Raw genomic sequence first — 19103 nt, 5'->3', positions numbered from 1 at the left:
CCTGTTCTTCCCTTRGCTGAGATGCACAATTCACATTGGCCTGTCAGGACCATTCACTCTTCTCCAGTCTTCTTTCCACCTTTCCAAGCAGAAAGAGGCCAGGACATCCCAGTACTGACTTTCTAGTTCCTCTATCACAGCTCATGGTTAGGTGCTCGGCTGCATTATTTTCTAATCTTCCGATAAACTCAACTTCCTATTTCAGCAGCAGCTTACTGAAGGCAGAATCATCATCATGATTTGTAGGGTACAAAATAACTTTGAGATCTGCAATGTTTCTATATACACAGAATTGTTTTACCTTGGAATATTCCTCACAAATCATAAAAAAAAACTGKTTTGGGTTACATAATTTCATTTTCATCTTTACTGTAAAGAAAGAATTGAGCCCTTGAACACTAGTCAAAAATGTCATCAATTATTTGCCACAAAGCAAAGTAAGAGAATCAAAGTGTCTTCATCTGTCAGTGTAACAGAAAGTAAGATGTCATTTTAAAATTTGTCTCATATTCTTCTAATTAATTTAAAGTTCCAAGATACTGGTGAAGTGTCCAACTTACACAGATTTATCCACTGTCTCAGTTAAGGAAAAAAAAAATCAATGAAGGAGATAAAAAAAATTGGCCAAATACTCAAAGACAAGCGAAGTGCTAACAGGGCTTTCAGCAGTACAAGARGGAAGCCCCACAACTATAAAACACATGAAATAGGAAACAAGGTTTTTACATTCTTAATTTGATTCCTAGTCCAGGAGGTAGGAAAGAAGAAAAACTGTCCTTCCAGACAGTGGCAGCCAGATGTCTTTTCCAACACCAACACAAGACCATGACTTTTCATTATTCATCCCCACAAAATGCAAGTTCTTGTGCCAGAATGCTGGGGTTTTAAAGCCATTTCAGCTGTAAGAGGTTCTTGAGCTAACATCACTGCTTGCTGAGACATCACAGTATGGACAAATAAAAACCRACAGATAAAAGACAGAAAGGAGCGAGGGGTTTGTGAGCTGATCTGGGTTTTTTTTTTAGAAAAAAAACCCTACTTTCTATTTTGACTTAGTAGTTTTAGAATAAGTGCAAAGACTCTTAATGAAGAAAGTCATTGCYATTATTCAAACTCAGGAAAATCTGTTTCAAGAGGTAATGAAAAGGGGAAAAAAATCCAAAAACCAACACCCACAAATAAACTACCAGAAGGCTCAAAAACTGAGGTGGAGGAGGAAGAAAAGGAGCCAGCATTAAGAGAGGCACTCCATATCCTTTCCTTTTCACATGAAGAAGCAACTGGTCCTCCAGGAAAGGATCCAGGCCCATAGAATAAGAACAAAGGAGCCGGTGCGAAAGCAGCACTTTGGTATTTGTATTTCAGGAAAGTAAGGAAAGACCCCAAGGAAAATGCRAGAGCTCAGAGCAGGGTCCAAGGTAACAAGGAATGAGGGCAAGAAAAAAAAATGAAAAGAGGTTTCTTAAAAGTATCCCAAAGCAGGACACTGCAAATGRGGGAAACACGGGAAAAAACAAGAATTCAAGGAGAAAATCTGCCAGGGAGAAYGAAGGCATACATACATGAGTGTGCATATCTATCATCTGTGTATTCTGCTCTCTCTTTCCCCCCCTATCACCATCTCTGGGAATTTTACCTCAGAACTTTGCTCCTTTTTTTTAATTACCTGAGATCTTAGAATACCAAATGACTATAGCCAATTTTTAYGTAATTCTCAGCATCAGTTACATGTGTCAACACCGTGTTTTAGAGATGAGTACAGCTAAAATTTTGCACCTTTCCTAGTTCCTCATGGCTTTTCCCTGTTGGAAGGGGGAGCTGCTCAGAAGACACCCGGGTACTACCATTTACACATGTTCAATTAGTCTCATATCTTCCTTCACACACATTTCCCAAACCAATATACAAAAAAAAAGCCACCCAACCCCTACATTCAGAGGGCTGTTTTCACAATAATGTATCCAATTCCTCAAAAGATACCATGATCACTCAAGGAATAGCTTGGACAAGAAAACTTACACTCAATGTAAAAAATAAATGTGATTAAAGTAACAAAGGCAATGAAAATTTATGGCTTGAGAGRTTTCCAAAGTCCTGCCTCACAACAGGAGCCTGTCCCTGGAATGCTCTGACCTGCTAGAAATTACTTTCTGCTCTTACTGACCCTAAYTGCATGTTTACAGGATGTTGATACAAAAGAAGCAGAGGTATTCAAGAGCCCATTAAACTCACGCCACAATACAAAATATGGATTTAAGAGTATTTCTGGGTGCTTTTTCCAGCAGGACGGAAGTACACAGTAAAGTATCTACAAAGCCAGGGATGCAAAAGGCAGAAAATTCACCTGCTCAATTTCAGGCTAATAAATGCTATTAAATAACAAAAATGAGCCACTCATTAAACAAAAAGGGAGACCAAGCATAGAGTGACTTCCCCAAATTCAAACTCAGTGTGAAGCAGAGAAGCTCAACAAAGAACATGTTGCAGAAGAAAACACCTTCCAGCTCCAACTGGGGCCCTGCTCCAGCTCAGGAGGCCCATGAGGTGCAGGAGGGGCAGGTAATGGCACAAGGAATAGTGTGGTGAAGGTCATTACTTCTCAGTCTTTTGAACAGCAAATTATTAATTTCTCTCATTCTATAATTAATGTCCTTTGATGGTTTAGTTTACATGGAAGCCTGAGAACCAGGGAGTTTTGAAGTAAAGCAAAGATCTGYTACTTTAAAATTTGCCAAGCTTGATGTAGGATCTTAAGCCTGTTTTAAGTATGAGACAGCACAGTAAAAGTACTTTCAGGACTTGAACTGACTTCCTTGGTTTTGCTCTCTTGCTCAAGTGTCTCTGCCATAAAAAAAGGTGTCTTTATTTACAAATAAAGAGCTATGGGCCCATTTTATACACTCACTGAATAACCCCAGAGCACAGCAGCTGCACAGAGAACAGCATGAGCTACTGAAACAGACAGTGGTTAGTGATTAGTGGATATCAAGCACCCAGGTCATTGTCAGGACATCTCATTCAACCTCCCCTTCTCCAATTTCCAGAGCAGTCTAACCTCAACCATTCCAACACTCCTTAGGTGTCCAACACCACTTCCTAAAGCAGGCTCCATACACACCCAGTAGTTTGTACATTCATTGTCTATAGGAATGCATTTTATTTATGCATTTAGAAACCACTGGACACAGCCAACCAACGGTCACTTACAGACATAACTGCAGTTACTTGTCCCTGTACCGAAACAAATGAATGATGGGAGACATGACCAACAAGCACAGATATTACACTATTGTGTTAGCAAAACACCTTCTTGTTAATGCATTATCAGATCTCTCAAAGGGATTCTGTCAGCACTATGCATTTTCCTTTCCATACGGAACTCACTGCTTCCTTTCCTCCTCAGGTCCCCATTCTTCCTTAAGGGAAGGAGAAGGATATRTTGCTAAGCTGCATCTCAGAGGATCAATGCAAGTTTTAAATGCTTGACCACCAGCTGTGMAGCACAGCAATTATTAGATGCTGCTGAAGGTAAGAGATCACCATAACATCCATAGCTGTCAGGCTGCATTCTTTGGAAAATAAAGTGAGATTTGAACTCAACCAGATATGACCCYCAGGCAATGAAGACCAATAGCACTTCATCAACTAAGCTACTTCTGTGGCCTAGAAAGACCATTCACAAATCCTGAATCACYGGGGAGAAACATCTTCACAAAAGATACTCATATGAAAATGACATCATGCAAGTGCACAGAATAGAGTTTTGTTTTCTACTCATGAGCCTTGGAAATGCAGCTCTCAGGATCAGTGCAGGGCTTACGTCTAGCACATCTCCTGGAAAGCTGTCTGCTCACTACTTCTCTCACCAGGAATCTCTACCAGAATGTCAAACTCCCAATAATCCTGAAAACAAGTTCAGTGCAGAGGCAAAAGACTCGGGCCAGAGGCTGGCAGTCATGTCCTTGCTCCTTTCCCGTGCACATGGACACTCACTGGGGATTCTGAGCTCCAGTAACTGCTGAAGAACCACTGGGAAGGATATCCTGCTAACCTCTATTTATAGCACCGTGGGATGGAAGGGAAGATTGTCACACAAAGGCAAAATAAAGTCTTGCCATTGTCAGAAAACAGCCACATTGGATCCAAACTCCAACTGCCCAGTGCCCCGAGGATGGGCAAACAGCACAGAAGGAATGTGCAGCTCCAGCTTTAAACAAACAGCCCCCAGGACCTCTCATCTGTTTGTCTTCGGGCACATTTAGGTGGGATATCAATTGTTTCAGGGGTACACATTAACCACTATCAACCTGAGACACAGAATTAAGTGAATAATATGCGTTACTCAATACAAATAAAAGATTACAAAACAAGAAATTTGACTTTATTCCACTTCCAGCAGTGAGATTGTGAAAAAACCCTTTATTTCTAACTTTTATAACYAGTAAACTATGGCTCAAGTTTTTCAGATTAAAGAAAAGGAGCAGCATTCCCTAAATTAAAATATGCCATGGATTTATAAGGCAGATGTATGGGTTTGRTGGGATTTTTTTTTTGCTTGTGTTTGGGAATGTCATTTAACTTTTAAGAAAAATGTTTGCTTGTTTTCCTAAAAGCATAAAAAGYTTTGTACCATTATCCAGTTACCTTTTGTGATTTATTTATGCTGTACCATAACATAGACACCTAACATGAATTCCAACTCATGGMATTAAATTCCTCAGAGAAAACACACTACACTACAGACCTGTCAGATCCCACCTATTCAGTCGGCAGCACCTGCTCAAACTACAGCTGGATAAAAAGAAAGCAGCCAATACAAAACCCCTGCTTGCTCCTGTAGAAACATAAGGATTTGGAAGTGGACATTTATTGGCAAAGTTGCATTCAAAATGCAGGTTCAAAGAACAGGACTGGGAATAGCACCACAATCCAACATGATGGAATTACGCAACCCAGGAGTTCYCACTCCTTGCCAGAGCCAAAGTCACTTTTCTCCCTCCCCAAACCCTTCTGTCCAAGACACCTACCCCAAAGCTTAGAGGACACCTGACTTACAGCCACACTTTGAACTCGGGTCTCCCACCACCCAAGAAATTGCTGCTAACACCAAACCCACCCCAAAACCCCAAATGATGCGACCACCTGACTTAGTGGCATCTCCTCCTTCAGGGAGAGTGGCAAAGAGTTGGCAGGTGCCACCTCCAGGGAAGCAAAGCCACAAGGGAATCACCTCTAGCACACGTGGGAAGTGCAGCACCAAACTGCGGTTGGAGGAGCTATGAGAAAGCCGCAATTTCTTGGCTACAATGACACTGTACAGCCAGCAAGTTCAGGAATTGCTGGCCTGTAGGGTATTCTGTAGCTGCCCCAATCTTCACGGCTGAAGCTGCTCCCCTCTCAATAAAAGAATTAACTCTTCAGTGACCTGAGAGAGAAGGCCTCACAACACAGAGCTGTAGAGACAAATGAGCCCTTCCAGGCTGAGCAGGCTATGCTATCCCCACCACTCTGGGAGCAACAGCCAGACCTTTGGTACAACTGCTCTGTCACTGAGAAAGCCCGGGAATGAACAATACCTGCCTGTAAATCTGACCCTCCTCACATTTCATTTCAGCCTGCACTGCTTTGCGTGCACAGCTCCAGGCAACACATGCGAAAAAGGGAAGGGATCTGTCTGAGAACTGGACTTTATGTCCTGCACAASCTCACAAACACAGCCCCTGAAGTTATCCATGTGCTGCTTTACACACCAGTAGCTCAACAGAAGCACTCAGGCATACAAAGGACTACAGAACAGGGATTTTAGAAAGTACAGTTTTCTCCCCCAGAACTGAGATCCAGCTGAAATCCAGTGTTTTGCTCTTTCAGCAGCCAGACAACAGGATTTCACTCAGTATTTCTAACTGCATGAAAGCAAAGCATCCCACCATTCCTACAYGGAAGAGGAAGAAGTACAGATCAAAACATGCCCGTTTCCAAGACACRGATTAGTCATGGGATCCCAAGAAACACCACTTTTGCTCTGCAGTCACCATTCAGCACAAGCATTGGGGTTATTGTTTGAGRAGCACTGGGCACTGCCAGTATAATTCAAGTTTGTCAGGTACCAATGCTCTCCCAGGACCACTGTTCATATTTAGGCAGGTAACTAAGAATATTGCTGCTCCCTCTTTGCATCAATGGTGGAAATGGCACACATGCTGTTATCACTTTTTTGGGAAGGTGGTTTTGCCCCCTGCCATGCCACTGGTTCAGAGCCCCACAAATACCCCAAAACACAGGCAAATAAACAAATCATTAACAGGAGGTGGGTGTTATCCACTCTTCCATAGTTTTGGTAAGGATGAGGACATTCTCAGGTGTGTGTATGACAAGCCCTARCACACAGTGAACCTTACACAGATTGACTCCATCATATGGGAGCAGCTGCCATTTCTCCTGTTTCTGTTTTCAACAGGCAGACACAGCCACCCAGCCTTCAACACGAATCTGGGAACAGGCTCTGGCTGAGCTATAAGTGATTTTCTGTCCRTGGAAAGTGTGCAAAGCCATACTGTCCAACTGAGGCAGAAGTATAACTAACAATAATTAATTTTCATATTGAAGTCACGTGTCAAAAACTTCTTAACAGCAGAAGCTGAACTAATTTGTAATATGTTATGTAAAAACAACCACGGTGTGCTTTGCTTCCAACTCCGATAGGCTGACTAAATTTTTTTTTAAAAAAAACAAACAGAAGAAGACAGGGAGGAACCTTCCTGTAGCACGAAAGGCGAGCAGACGCTTTCCAATCTGCCCTGTCCCCAGAACCGGGATAGATCGCCGAGTCCCATCCCAGGCGCCGTTCCCATACTGGCATGAGCCCCCTCCCCGCTCCCCCTTCCTCGGCAGCCTCTGCCCCTCCCGCCGCCTCGCACCGCGGCTCTCTCGCTAAGGCGCTACCGGGAAACGCAAGCMCCGAAACGCGGGTTCCCCCGCCTCCCGAACAACACACACGGCCGGGGACGCCGCGTGACAGCGGAACCGGCTGCGAACCCCTGCAAACTGGGATCCCGGACCAGGATGCCGGGTCCCGCTCTCCGGCGGTGCAAGAAGGAAACCGAGGGTGCAGCAAGAAGAGGGAGGTTGGCGGGGAGGCCCAAACAGCCCTTCAACGCCTCCCCCCCCGGCGCGGGCCCGGCCCGGCCCGGCCCGCGCGGGGCCTCGCGGAGCAGCCGCTGAACGGCCCGGCCCCGCTCGCCTCCATTTTCCCCCGGAGCACCGCTCTCCGCCGCACTCCCGGCCAGCGGCAGGCCCGGGCCTGGCGCTCCCCGCGCAGGCCGCAGGCGGCGGGGCCGGGGCCGGCCGGAAGCGCGGAGGGGGGGGAACGCGATGGCGGCCGCCGTGTGTCCCCCCCCCCCGCCGCGGCCCGCGCTCCGCCGCCCGTCCCCCGGCTCCCACCTCCTGGTTGAAGGCGTTCACCGCCTCCATGTCGGCGCTGGCGGCGGGAGGCGGCGGGAAGGCGGCGGGCGGAGCGGGCAGGTGGCGCGACAGGGCTGGTAGGTGCCCTCAGGGCGCGGCCATGATGGCGGCAGCCATGGCGGGGCTCGCGGGCAGCGCGCGGCCCGGGCCGACCGCGCGACGGGCGGGGGGGGAGCGCGGTGCACGCCGGGATCGCCCGGGCCTCCTCCCGGCCCACGCGAGAGGTTGGGGAGGAGGGACGGCGACAACCACGTGATTGTTCGCTGTCCGCGCGCGCGCCAGCGCCATGTCAGCACCGCCCCCGCCGAGGACGGGGAAGGCGACAGCGGCAATGTCAGCKCCCTCAGCCGCTGTCACCCTCGCCGACGGTGCCCCGGCCACGGCCMCTTCCCCCACCGCTGTCCATCCCGACAGGTCCCAGAGGCGCCGCGGTTCGGCCCCTCACGGCCGCCCGCAGCTGCTGTGGTGCTGTGCTTCGGCTGGGTTCGGATCCGTCCGGCTGAGCTCGGCTCGGCTCGGGTGGAATGTGTGGAGCTGAACTCGRCTGGATTCGTCTAAGCTCGTTTCGGCTCGGCTAAACACGCCTAGGTTCGGCTGCGCTCGGCCGGGCTCGGCTCGCCACCCTGAAGGCGGCGGGGGCCGGGCCGAGTCGCTCCGCGGGAAAGCGTTGGCCGCCTCACTTTAAACACCCTCACGTTCAACGCTCGGTGTTTGCCATCGCACGGATCCGAACGGCAGTCAGAACGGGAAAACAGCAGTCACAGTGTGACTTCCCTCCTGTTATTTATTTATTTATCTATCTATTTATTTATCTATTTATGCCAGGAGGAAGGAAGGGGGCAGTGTTCCCAGAGGCAGAGCATGGATTTCAGCAGGGTGGGCAAGAGCTCATTAGGCAGTGATTGCCCTGGCGCTAARTAATGGCCGGGAGAGCACCCAGGGCAACTCCCGGGAAGGAGTGTTTCAGCTGAGTCCATGACACTTTACACATCAGGGAATACAACTTCAAGTGAATTTCAGTTCGGCTAGGTTCGCTGAACTCGGTTCTGTTCGGTTGAGCCCTTCTTGGTTCGGCTGAACTCGGTTCTGTTCGGTTGAGCCCTTCTTGGTTCGGCTGAACTCGGTTCGGTTCGGCCGAGCCCGGTTTGGTTCGGCTGAACTCGGCTCCGTTCGGCTGAGGTCAGTTCGGTTCGGCGCTTTTCTATGGGATGTAAACACAAAGTATTTAAGCTTGAGATCGAACGTGTAACTAATTAACTTTTAAGCATTTTTGTATTTCCAATACACTGGTAAATTAAAAATTTCTAGTTGGATTTGAGGGAGGAGAAAGAAATGCTGTGCAAGAGACAATCCGTAGATCTAAGTTGAAAGTTTTCCTTGGTACTCTGGAGAAGCACTGATCAAATCCTTGTGCCTTCTATTAGGCTTTTCGGGTATTGTGGAGCAAATAATTTCCGATAGGCTTTACACTTCAGGTTTAAATTTTTTTTTTTCAGTTTACTGCCGCTCCCGCARTGGCCAGGAGATGGCCCTGATGTCCGCACTAAGAGATAAACCAGACGAACGCAATTTGCTTTCCCCGAAACTGTGTCTGAGGAGTGTCAGTAAATATCCTGGGCCAATGCGAATTCACAGGATAAAAGATCACTTTGATCTCGTAGCACATGAGGGGCACAGATTCAAGAACAAAGTCCAGGAACTTGTTGCTGCACAAAAGAACTCTGTTTCCTTGCTCAGAACGAAGGATCTGACGTGTCCCTGAATTCAGAGCACAGTCATCAAACAAAATTCCTGGGTGTTGGTGGGGGGTTGTTTGTTTTTAAAGCCAGAATAATCTAACAGCAGTTTCCAGCACTTTTCTTTGAGATGTTGAGGCCTGATCCAAAGATTATTTTCCACTGAAAAAAGGCTTTATCACCTCTGGGTTTTTKTTKTTTTTTTTTGTTCTTCTACTTGCCCTTCCTCCCCAAGTGATGGTGTTTATATCCTTCACAGGGTCTGAGCTGTTCTCCAGCCTAACCCACTTGTGACAAACCACCCCAATAAGAACATTTTATCTGGGTAAAACTTTGCCAAACATCAGGGACATCATYCTGAGCTGGTCTTGTGACAGGACACAGCTCCTCCCTGAGCCAGATGCGAAGGGATGGAGCTCTGAACTCCCGGGACAGGCTGTGGGAGGAAGATGGGCAGAGGCAGCAGTTCCCCTGGGCTGTTCCCCAAGGCTGGAGTGTATTCCTGTTCAGATCACAGGGCCCATGTAAATCAGGGAAGGAACCGGAGYGGTTTGTCTGTGGCTGCTCCTCCAATAAACCTTTGATCAGATCTGCCGGGGRTTTGATGAGGTGTCAGTGCATCACACCAACAGCCACTCTCACTGCCCCTTGTGACCTCCTGTCCCTTTCCTGTGCCCACAGCCGTCTTTCCAGCACCATTTTTTATCACTGATTTATTTTCAGGATTTACTTTCAGACCTTTCGCTTTGTTCTCACTAAAAGCTGTCAGCCCCGTAGTGGAGAATGCCAGCTTGCATCCAAAATTCCCCAGCACGAGTCCTGTTTCAGTCAGAAAACCAAGTGTGAGAACACAAAAACCTGTTTGATTTTCTCAGTAAAAACATAATTTTATATATATATATATATAAACACACCCACACACATGCAGACTGCGCCATGGCCACCAAGCAGATTGTTTTCTACATTGTGTGCAGAAGGATTCTTGCAGAGGATGATCATTTGTGTGATTCAGGACTGAGTTAAACCGTATCAAACCCCATCCAATTCTTTGAAGAGCCCCATCCAAATGGTGGAATGGCCTGGGGGGGAAGGGACCTTGAGGATCATCCCATTGCCACCCCCTCGGGATGGCTGTGGGTGCTGGGCACTGGGATGTGAGCCCCGTGTCCTGCACAGATCACAGACAGCTGCTGGCACTGCCCCTGCACTCAGTGCTCCAGTAATGCTGTGCCTTCTGCCACTGTGAACTGTTGGACGCTTCTGTTGCAAAATACTCGTTTGAATTGGGTTGGCTTTGTGTTGGTATTTTTGGGGGTTTTTTTGGTTTTTTTTKTTTTTTTTTTTTTTTCTGGCGAGGTAGAAATCCATCATTTCAAATGTAAATAATTAGTGAAACAAGCCTTGCCAAAATAAACGTTCCCGTGCGTGTGTGGATCTTGTCTTCCTTGAAGAGAGGAAACAACTTGTGGGATGGGTTTGTTGGTTCRTGTGCTCCTCCAAAACATGGGAGTGCTGCAGAAAGGGGGGCGTTGGAAGGACTCGAGTTCCACATCTCGTTCCCATTTCTCCTGGAAGTGGCTTTTCCCAGATTTTAATGTTTCATTTCCTGTTACAAAGAGCAGCGTTTCTCCTAGCTCTGCTGCCCYTCTGCAGGCTCATGATTGATTGTCAGTGGCAATTTAGTACCTGCCTTAGGAAAGCCTCTCTCACAGTACAAAGATTTTTTGGTTTTCAGTTGGTTTTCAGTTTAAAATTTATTTACATGCCTGGAGGTTTTTGTGTAATGAGAAACATGCATTTCAAAGGGTTTGTTTGGTTTTTTTTTTCAAATACATGCATTATTGTGTTCTATTTTCCTGTAATTCTTCCGTATCCACAAATAAGGGTCATATTAAAAAGATATAGGTAAGCTTAGAGTGGATTCTAGGCAAACTATCTTGTAAGTATACAAGCACAATTGGAAATATATTGATGTTGAATACACATACTTGTAAATAAGATTTTTTTATTTAGATATTTTTCTCTACGTGGGGATTGGGACATACTTCAGAAGTAATTACTTCCAAGATTTTGGAAAGATTCTCAGAGCTTTTCTGTATTTTTGATATTACACTATTTGGAATGCAACCAGCTGGCAATGAGACACATTTGGCACGGGCTGGGAAGATGTGTATTCTGCTTTGAGTGACCCTGAGGTTTGTTAGCAATTTATTTAGAGTACTTAGAAGATGAAGCTCATGTAATTACGCTTTTTGTACACATTTTTGCTTTTTGTACACATTTGTGTGTTATGGGGAAATGAGGCTTTGATCTGGTAAGGGGATGACTAATTTATCTGTGTTGTTATTGGTTAATTGATCTGATAAAACCTTGGCTATTGATAATCCAAACATTTCAGTCCATCCCAGAGTAATGCTCATATAGAAAAATCATCCTGTGATATCCCTGAGGTTACTTCTGAAAGTAAAACTGTAAAAATTGGCTAATTTTTAATATTATGCTTTAAATATATTTTTGTTTGGATTTGCTCCACTTAAAATGTACTTATTCTATTTGTTTCAAGGTCCACATCCATTTTTCTCTGTCTTAGATCCTACCCTGTATTAGGGGGCAGACTAAAGGAGTGCCTGTATCATAACTAAAAGTCCAAATTCTGCAGTCACATGAACACCCAGTCCCTAGAYATTTAATTATATCCCTGGATTCATCACATAAATCAACTTTGTCCCATTTGTCCTTCATCCTTCCACGCTTTTTAGCCTCCTCTCATCTTCACTGTGAGTCTGCTTCTCTGTCCCTTTGCATTTCCTGATGCCAAGCTTGTGACTGCTCCTTCAGTCACCCTCCTGGCTCTGGCAGGAGATAAAACACTCTATCAGATGAATGGATAGAGCTGGAAAAAGCTCCAGACGAGCTCGTGAGAGCTGACCAGCCTCCATCAGCTGATTGAATGAAAGTCAGTGCCTCACCCTATGTGCTTTGCTGACCTTCCCACTCTGTCTGCTCCGACAGCTCCAAATTCTGATGGCAAAGCTTTCTCTCCATTCTCCSTGGAGGATCTGGTTGATTCCAGAAGAATGATTGGAGTTGCTGCCTTGTCCTGCCAGATGAGCTGCTCTGATCCTCCTCCCTGCCTGACACCCAGCTCCAGGCTCCTTCCTGCCTGGAATACCGCAGCTCCTACAAAACACATCTGATTTCCATTTCAAGATTTCCAAAGAAGGAGACTGTGCCATAATGCCTCACTGGGTTGCCGTGGTGGTTAATTACCCTCACTGTTAAAAATATGTGTCTTATTTTATGGCCTGAATTTGTCTGGATTCGGCTCCCGAGCCCTGGATCTCATTATAGCCTTGTCTGCAAGCCTGTGTTCGTACTCAGGCACACAGGCTGGGAGCAGGAGCCCCCTCTTAAAAGGACTGAGTTCCTCCACTGGAAAGTTTGTTATTTAAACCTTCTTTCACTCTCAGAGCGCTTTTCTGAACTTTCTTCAGTCTACCAACTCTTTGACTTGTGGAGGTGCAGTTTTCCAGCTGGGGTTGCAGGAGTGCAGGGTATTCGGGTTATTTAACAGCCTTTTTTCTCCAGGCCATCATGTTTTCCCTTAGGCCATAGAAAGGGAAGGCTCACCCAGTGCCTGARCCACATTCTCTCTTTTGGCCATTTCAGAGCAGACAGGGAGTAGCAGGGTCTGAAAGTGCTGTCAAAGCCAGAGTCTTTGTGAGTAATTCCTCTTCCCTGCCAAATATTTCATGGTACTTAGTGCTCATCAGCCAGGTGGATCAGTGCTGATTCAAGGGAGAAAGTATGTGCTTGCTACAGGAACAGGTGCAGGAATGAATAACCCACTGGGTTTTGTAATAATCAACCTGATATTCARACACGTCTTGGAGTGATTCTGTAATCATGCAAATATGTAAACCCAGAATTGGATTTTTATCTGGGTTGGGTTTTTCTCTTTTTTTTTTCCTCCAGGAAGTCTGAAGGTAAAATATTTTAAAATTTTATTTGGCTCAATCAGGAGCTGTCTTCCAGTTTTTCACTGAACAATTCAAAGGATGCATTGACTGGAACCTTCCTCTCCCTCAATATTGGAAGCAAATCCCTCCACATCCAGTATCACCGGGATCAGRAACTGAGTGGCTGCAGCCACAGTGGGAGCTGGGGGCAACAAACCCAKCTCTGTACTCAGGGCACCAGTAAGAGAAAGAGCAATAAAATCGCAGCAGAAATATTATTTCACCAACATTTTTTTTCTTTTCTCTTGAAGGGGGAAGTTAGAGTCATGGGCAAATGGTTGCAGATCTCCTGCTTTGTATTCCTTGAACCGATGTGATAGGGGGCTTGAGCTCAYTGATAATACTCCTGAGACTGAAAAATAAGCAAGAAAGGAAAAATAACTAAATGGGAGCCAAGCTCCCTCTGAGCATGCAGTAAGCATTGCTGGGATAGGCTGGCTTGGGCCAAGGATCCCAGGTGAGCAGGACAGCCTCTGGAAGAGCTGCTCAGCACCCCAACAGGAGCAGGGATTTGAGGGGATGTGCAGCTGGCTGGAAAGGGAACCTCTGCTGGGCTAAAACACGGCGGGATGCAGAGGAGCTGTGGGAGGAAGGCTTTGCACAGCTCATCTCCAAGCTTTGGGAAGGAAAACCAAACCCGTGGAGTTTCCCTGTGAAAATTTCCTGAAAATTTTTTCCTGAAAATTTCCGGCGATGCACGGCCGGTGCATTCCCTGTTTATTTCCAGCTGTGGGCTCCTGGGTGGGTTCTGACGCTGTGGCAACCCAAACTCTTGCTCTGCACCAGTGAAGCAGCAGAGCTCAGGCTGAGGCTGCCCCAGGAATTCGCTGTTCCTCTCCTCGGAGCTCTGTCCTGACAGCTGAGAGCAGCCAGAGAACTTTTGCTGACATGCCCTGAATGGGAACATCTGGAGAGTGTAAGCTCTGCTGTTTGGGTGAGACATCCCCAGCTGAGGAATTTCCTTCTCCCCTGCAGCCCCTGACCCCAGGGCACGGCGCAGGGCCCATCTGCCTGCTCAGTGTTTGCCTGGGGGTCTGCCAGCGAGGCACAGGGTAACTCATTTCTGCAGGATGGAGTGGCCAGCCTGGCATGTAGCTGGATTTTAAACCRTGTCTGTCTGGCCAGGCTGTTAAACGAACGAAACAAAACCATTTCACCCTCTGGGTGTTTTACAATACATAAATTTATTGAAATAAATAAACCCCTCGGATTTTGGTGACTGTGCCGTGGGGATTGATCATGCTAAAGTRGGAAAGTGACTCCTGCCAGGCCACCCCTTTCTGATCCTGCAGAGGCAGGGGATCCCAAACACCTCTGTGACAGCAGGCTGGCACAGGTTACCTGCTCAGAGTTAAAACAACATGGAATTTTTACATGCAAGAGGCACAGGTGATGGAAAGTCTTTATTAACACTGAAAGAATTTCAGCTTAACAAAGAAACATGTTTCTTGTTTTGAGCTCTGTCCAGTTCTTCTAAGCACACCATGGAAAAGCCTGGAAGCRTGGCCTCAAGCTGAAATACTTGTAGACTGGAATATGAATGGAATAATGCCACGGGCAGGGACACTTTCACCATCCCAGGCTGCTCCAAACCCTGTCCAACCCAGCCTTGGACACTTCCAGCGATCCAGGACAGTCACAACTTCTCTGGGCACCCTGTGCAAGGGCCTCCCCACCTGCACAGGGATTCTTAATTCAAAATTGAATCTATTTATTCGAATCTCCAGAAATGTTTCAGGCCCTGAGCATTCACCTGTAAATAATTGCACACTCCATAACCGGGTTTCCCAGCCCTGAATCTTTGATGTGGTTTCCAGAGCTCAGGAAGGTGCATCCAGAAACCTGACTGCAGCAAGGTAGCTGTGATTTGTAAATGAGCCTTGCAATCATCACGCAGCAAGTGTGTCCTGGACACAAAGGAAAATGCTTGGAAAATGAATGTTTTCAGTTGAAAGCACCGAGATGAATTCTCATAGCTCCGTACCAGACTGCATTCATTTCGAGATTTTTAATCTGATTCTTCTGCTGCTTTCCAGCAGTTCATTCAGGCATCCAAAATTCTCTCAAGCTCAAACAAAACGTGGCGGTCTTTGTTCAGGAGGGAATCACAGCTTTGGTCATATTTTAACAAGGTGTTTGGGCTATTTCTTGCAAGGAAGCAATTAAATATCTGCCTTTCCTTGACTGAAAAAAAACCACCTCTCACTAAAGATGCGAGCACACAGCCAGGTCTGGGCTGTGCTCTGAGGCACTGAGATATTTCTTGACCAGTTGCCAAGGAAAAGGAGGAAAGTGAGGAGACACAACCGTGCATTTCAAGGGCATCTTGGGTCTGAATTGTCACTGCTGTGTGGCACTGGAGGGGAGTTGGGGCCAGCAGCAGCCCTTCCTGGGGTGTAAAGCTTTACTCCAGCCCCATCTCCATCCCCATCCTGTGCTGAAATGGCTCTCAGGGCACAGGAACACCAGGGACTGACCCAAGGAGGCCTCTGCAGGGGCTCCCTCAGCGTTCCCAAACCTCACCCCTTTTCCTGTGTGATACATTGATTCCAGAGATTCACAGAACTCTGATTTCCTTGTTCTTCACATCTCATCCATCACTGATACTTGAAAACACAGAGCATTTCCCATACAGTCCTCCTTGTTCTCTTACTTGTAAATGGAACTTAAATCCAAGATCCTAAATCACACAACAACATGCACTGCGAGGAGGGCTTCACAGCAGTTTAATTGGAATTCAGAAATGGAACTTCTTAATTAATAAAATGTGGAAAAGGATAGCAGMACCAATGCAGCAACCCCCTGCTACTCCCTTTGATATTAAATTCCTTTGGCTTTATGACACCTCCAGGTGCTCAGCTGATGTGCTGGATGCAGAGAGCGGGAGGACAGAGGCTGCAGAAAGAAAACTGGAGATTGTTCTGGGAGCACAGAGCTTTTGGGGGGACAGTGCCACACAACCCCCCTGCCAACACAGTTCTGTAAAAGTCATCAAAAAGCTCAGTGCTCACTCAGGTAAGTTTGCATAAGTATATATATGTATATATTTTTTAAGCATATATAACTATATTCTGAATATTTTTGAGGACAAAATATGTTCTGAGACAAGTTTTAAGCTGATGAATGCTCAAGTGGAGGATGCTGCCACCATGGAAAGGTGAGATACATTCATTGTCTGTGATTACAAGAAGATGGGCTTAGAAAGGTCACTGTAACCTGATTGGCAGGACACAATGTCACAATGTCCTCAGCTGATCCTGGACATCTCTGTCATTTGGGGAGGGCTCTCCTCTCCCTGCTGACCGCGTTTTGGCTCCTTCATGTTTTTATGGCAGTGCCAGCAAACACAGGTACTTCTGTGCCTGAATTCAGGCATTCAAATACTGCAAGYCTCTTAACAATTACCGAAGAGCAAACACAAATACATTCTCACTTCAAGAAATCTCCTTCAAATTAATTTAAACTCTTCTAAGCYGTAATATCTGAACCCCAAATATTACAAAATTAAACAGCTGTTAAAAAACTGAAACCCAAACCAGAACTTGCAAAAATCCCCAGTTATGTCAGGGCAGGATGAAACACCCAGGAAAGCATAAGCAGTTACAGCCTGGCTTTATCTTTTTTCAGCCTATCAGCACTAAGTCAGGGTATCTCCTGCAACCTGACTGAAGTCAGCAGTTAAGCACTGGCAGCAAAAGGCCTGCTGATGTGGCAGGGAAATGTTGAATTACCACCTTGAATCTGGCCAGGACAGACTGTACTCACTGCTCTCCTGCAGCACCGTTACAAGTTATCAGTAAGGATCCAGCCGAGGTAGACCTTGACACTGGACCCAGGGACCTCAGCCTCCCTCGTGGCTGGAAATCTCCCAGTCCACAAGCCAAGAATCCATTTTAGCGCAGTATTTTAAAAGGCTGGAGATGGCAAAGGACAATACTGTCAGGGTAGCTCTGAATTTCTTTGCTTTCATGGGTAGAAACCAAGCTCTAAGTTCTTTTTAGTAGCTTGTTATTACAGCTTTTGCAACCTGAAGACAGACTACTGCCTTTAATTCATCAGTAATTTCAACAGTTAATCAGAAAATGTCATTAACTAGAAAAAGTCTGCAGCTCCAAATAAAGAACATTGGAGTTAAATTTAAATTAAAGCATGGTCAGAAATGAATGCAGCCTTTGATCCCCTTTTCATCCAGACTGCACCCTGATGGGCACAGCTGGATAGGAGAGGAATCGTGAGAAGGCAGCAGACTSGCCTGGTAAAAGGATACTGTCAACTCATTAAGTCCTCGAGTTGAGTCAAAAAAAAATATTCACTGGCTTCTTTCAGAACTCTCCTCGTGTTTGCTTCAGTGGCTGTTTCTCGACAGTTTTATTTTTAAAAGAGGCTGATTTTCAGGTGTTTGACTGGAAAACACACCGTTTACATCTGTTTAATCCTCGAAGGGGCTAAGCAGTGTTTCTGTCAGTGGAGCAGAGCCCAACAAAGGCACCCAGCCCTGCCTGCCTGCCTGAAGGTATTTTCCTCAGGGCAGGGACAGGGGCTGGCTCCAAACCCTCCTAGCACAGCCATATATTAAACAAGGCAGGATGTAGCCTCTTCCCAGTTTGAGAGCAATCTGTACTTTTTAGCCTCCCAATGTGACTGTCTGCACTACAGCTTCCCCCCCCCCCCTTTTTTTTCCTTTGTTCTCACACAGCAATGTTGTCCAAACCCTCAGAGATGTCATGCTGACCACAGAAACGGTGACACAGACCCAGGATCCMCATGGAACCCTCCTGCCTTGCCGCTGTCCTCACCTATGCAAGGACTTGGCTGCCTTCCCTCCAAACACAGGAAAACTCCTGCCTCTTTCCCACCTCAGTTTTAGTTGAGGAAATGCCAGTGAATCTCTGTTTTGGACATGCCCTGCCACAGTGCACCCCAGTTCAGGCCGTGGGGCACGGTCCTGGGTCCCTACAGCTTCCCACAAGGCACTGAGCTGCTCCTGGAACGGTGCTAGGTCAGAGGACGTGCAGATTCTCATTTTAGGTGCCCGTGTGCTGTAATGCCTGTAAATGCACCCAGTACAAGCAATGAGTGGAGATTTGCAAACTAAACCATTATTTATGGCCTTTGAAGCTTTCCCTTCTCCAGTTTCTGCCTACTGGGACAGTGTCTGTTTTGTTTGCAATTTCATCTGAAAACGTGCATTTCCATGGAACGTGGTGGTGTGGAGCCAATTCCAGGATTCTCAGCTCCGAGAATGTGTTTAGCCACTGGGAATGCATTTTGGAGGGGTCAGTGGGAGATCTAGTCGGTGGAATGTGGCCAGCAGAGCTCCAGAAAGCTGGGCCACCCCAAGGGGCCAGAGCTCAGTGCCTCATCCCACTCAGAGCTCCTCACCACCCCCTCCTGCAGTCCCCTCTGCCCAAAGCCAGCCCTGGGGATGTTTAATCTGATTAACTGTGGCTTGGGGCACCTGTGCTGACAYGGGGGATGTGGCAAATTGTTATCCCTTGGATCGCATGGGGAAAGCAGGGCATTGCTCAGCACTGGCTTAACACAGGGAGTGTGGTCAAAGCAGTGATGTCAGGAGAAAAGTGGTGTGGAAGGAGCACGTGGTGTATCAGCGCCTGTGCCAGCCAAAATCCCACCAGCAGCGCAGCGAGACTCCTCCAGCAGCAGGGGCCCAAGCCGGAGGGTCCTTCCAGCCAAAACCCAAGTTAAATGGATGGCACTGTGGTGTAAAATCAGATTTACATTTTTAAAGAGTCAAAAAAGACCTGGAAAAGCAGGGAGAGGTGTGTTCACCACCTCTCTGGTAGGAACAGGAGCTCCACGTGGGGAAAGATGGGATGGGATGGGATGGGATGGGATGGGATGGGATGGGATGGGATGGGATGGGATG

General features: G+C 46.7%; 1 protein-coding gene across 2 annotated transcripts in view; it reads right to left on the bottom strand.

Annotated features, from left to right (window-relative positions):
• The window catches only part of SCAF4 (SR-related CTD associated factor 4), a 32141-nt gene extending 24500 nt beyond the window's left edge, over positions 1-7641 (bottom strand). The window contains exon 1 of one of the 2 annotated variants that reach the window (XM_057368168.1): positions 7441-7641. In XM_057368168.1, coding sequence (XP_057224151.1) covers positions 7441-7470 — 30 coding nt within the window. In that variant the 5' untranslated portion in view covers positions 7471-7641. The remainder of the gene's footprint in view (positions 1-7440) is intronic. The other variant, XM_057368167.1, reaches the window with a different exon arrangement.
• Between the last annotated feature and the right edge of the window lie 11462 nt (positions 7642-19103).

The sequence above is a fragment of the Malurus melanocephalus genome, unplaced genomic scaffold, assembly GCF_030028575.1.
Source record: "Malurus melanocephalus ecotype Western Australia unplaced genomic scaffold, MMel_1.1 scaffold_89, whole genome shotgun sequence".
NCBI classification, from domain to species: Eukaryota; Metazoa; Chordata; class Aves; order Passeriformes; family Maluridae; genus Malurus; species Malurus melanocephalus.
Note: the sequence above shows the minus strand (reverse complement) of the source record. Positions and strands in the feature narration are given on the sequence as shown.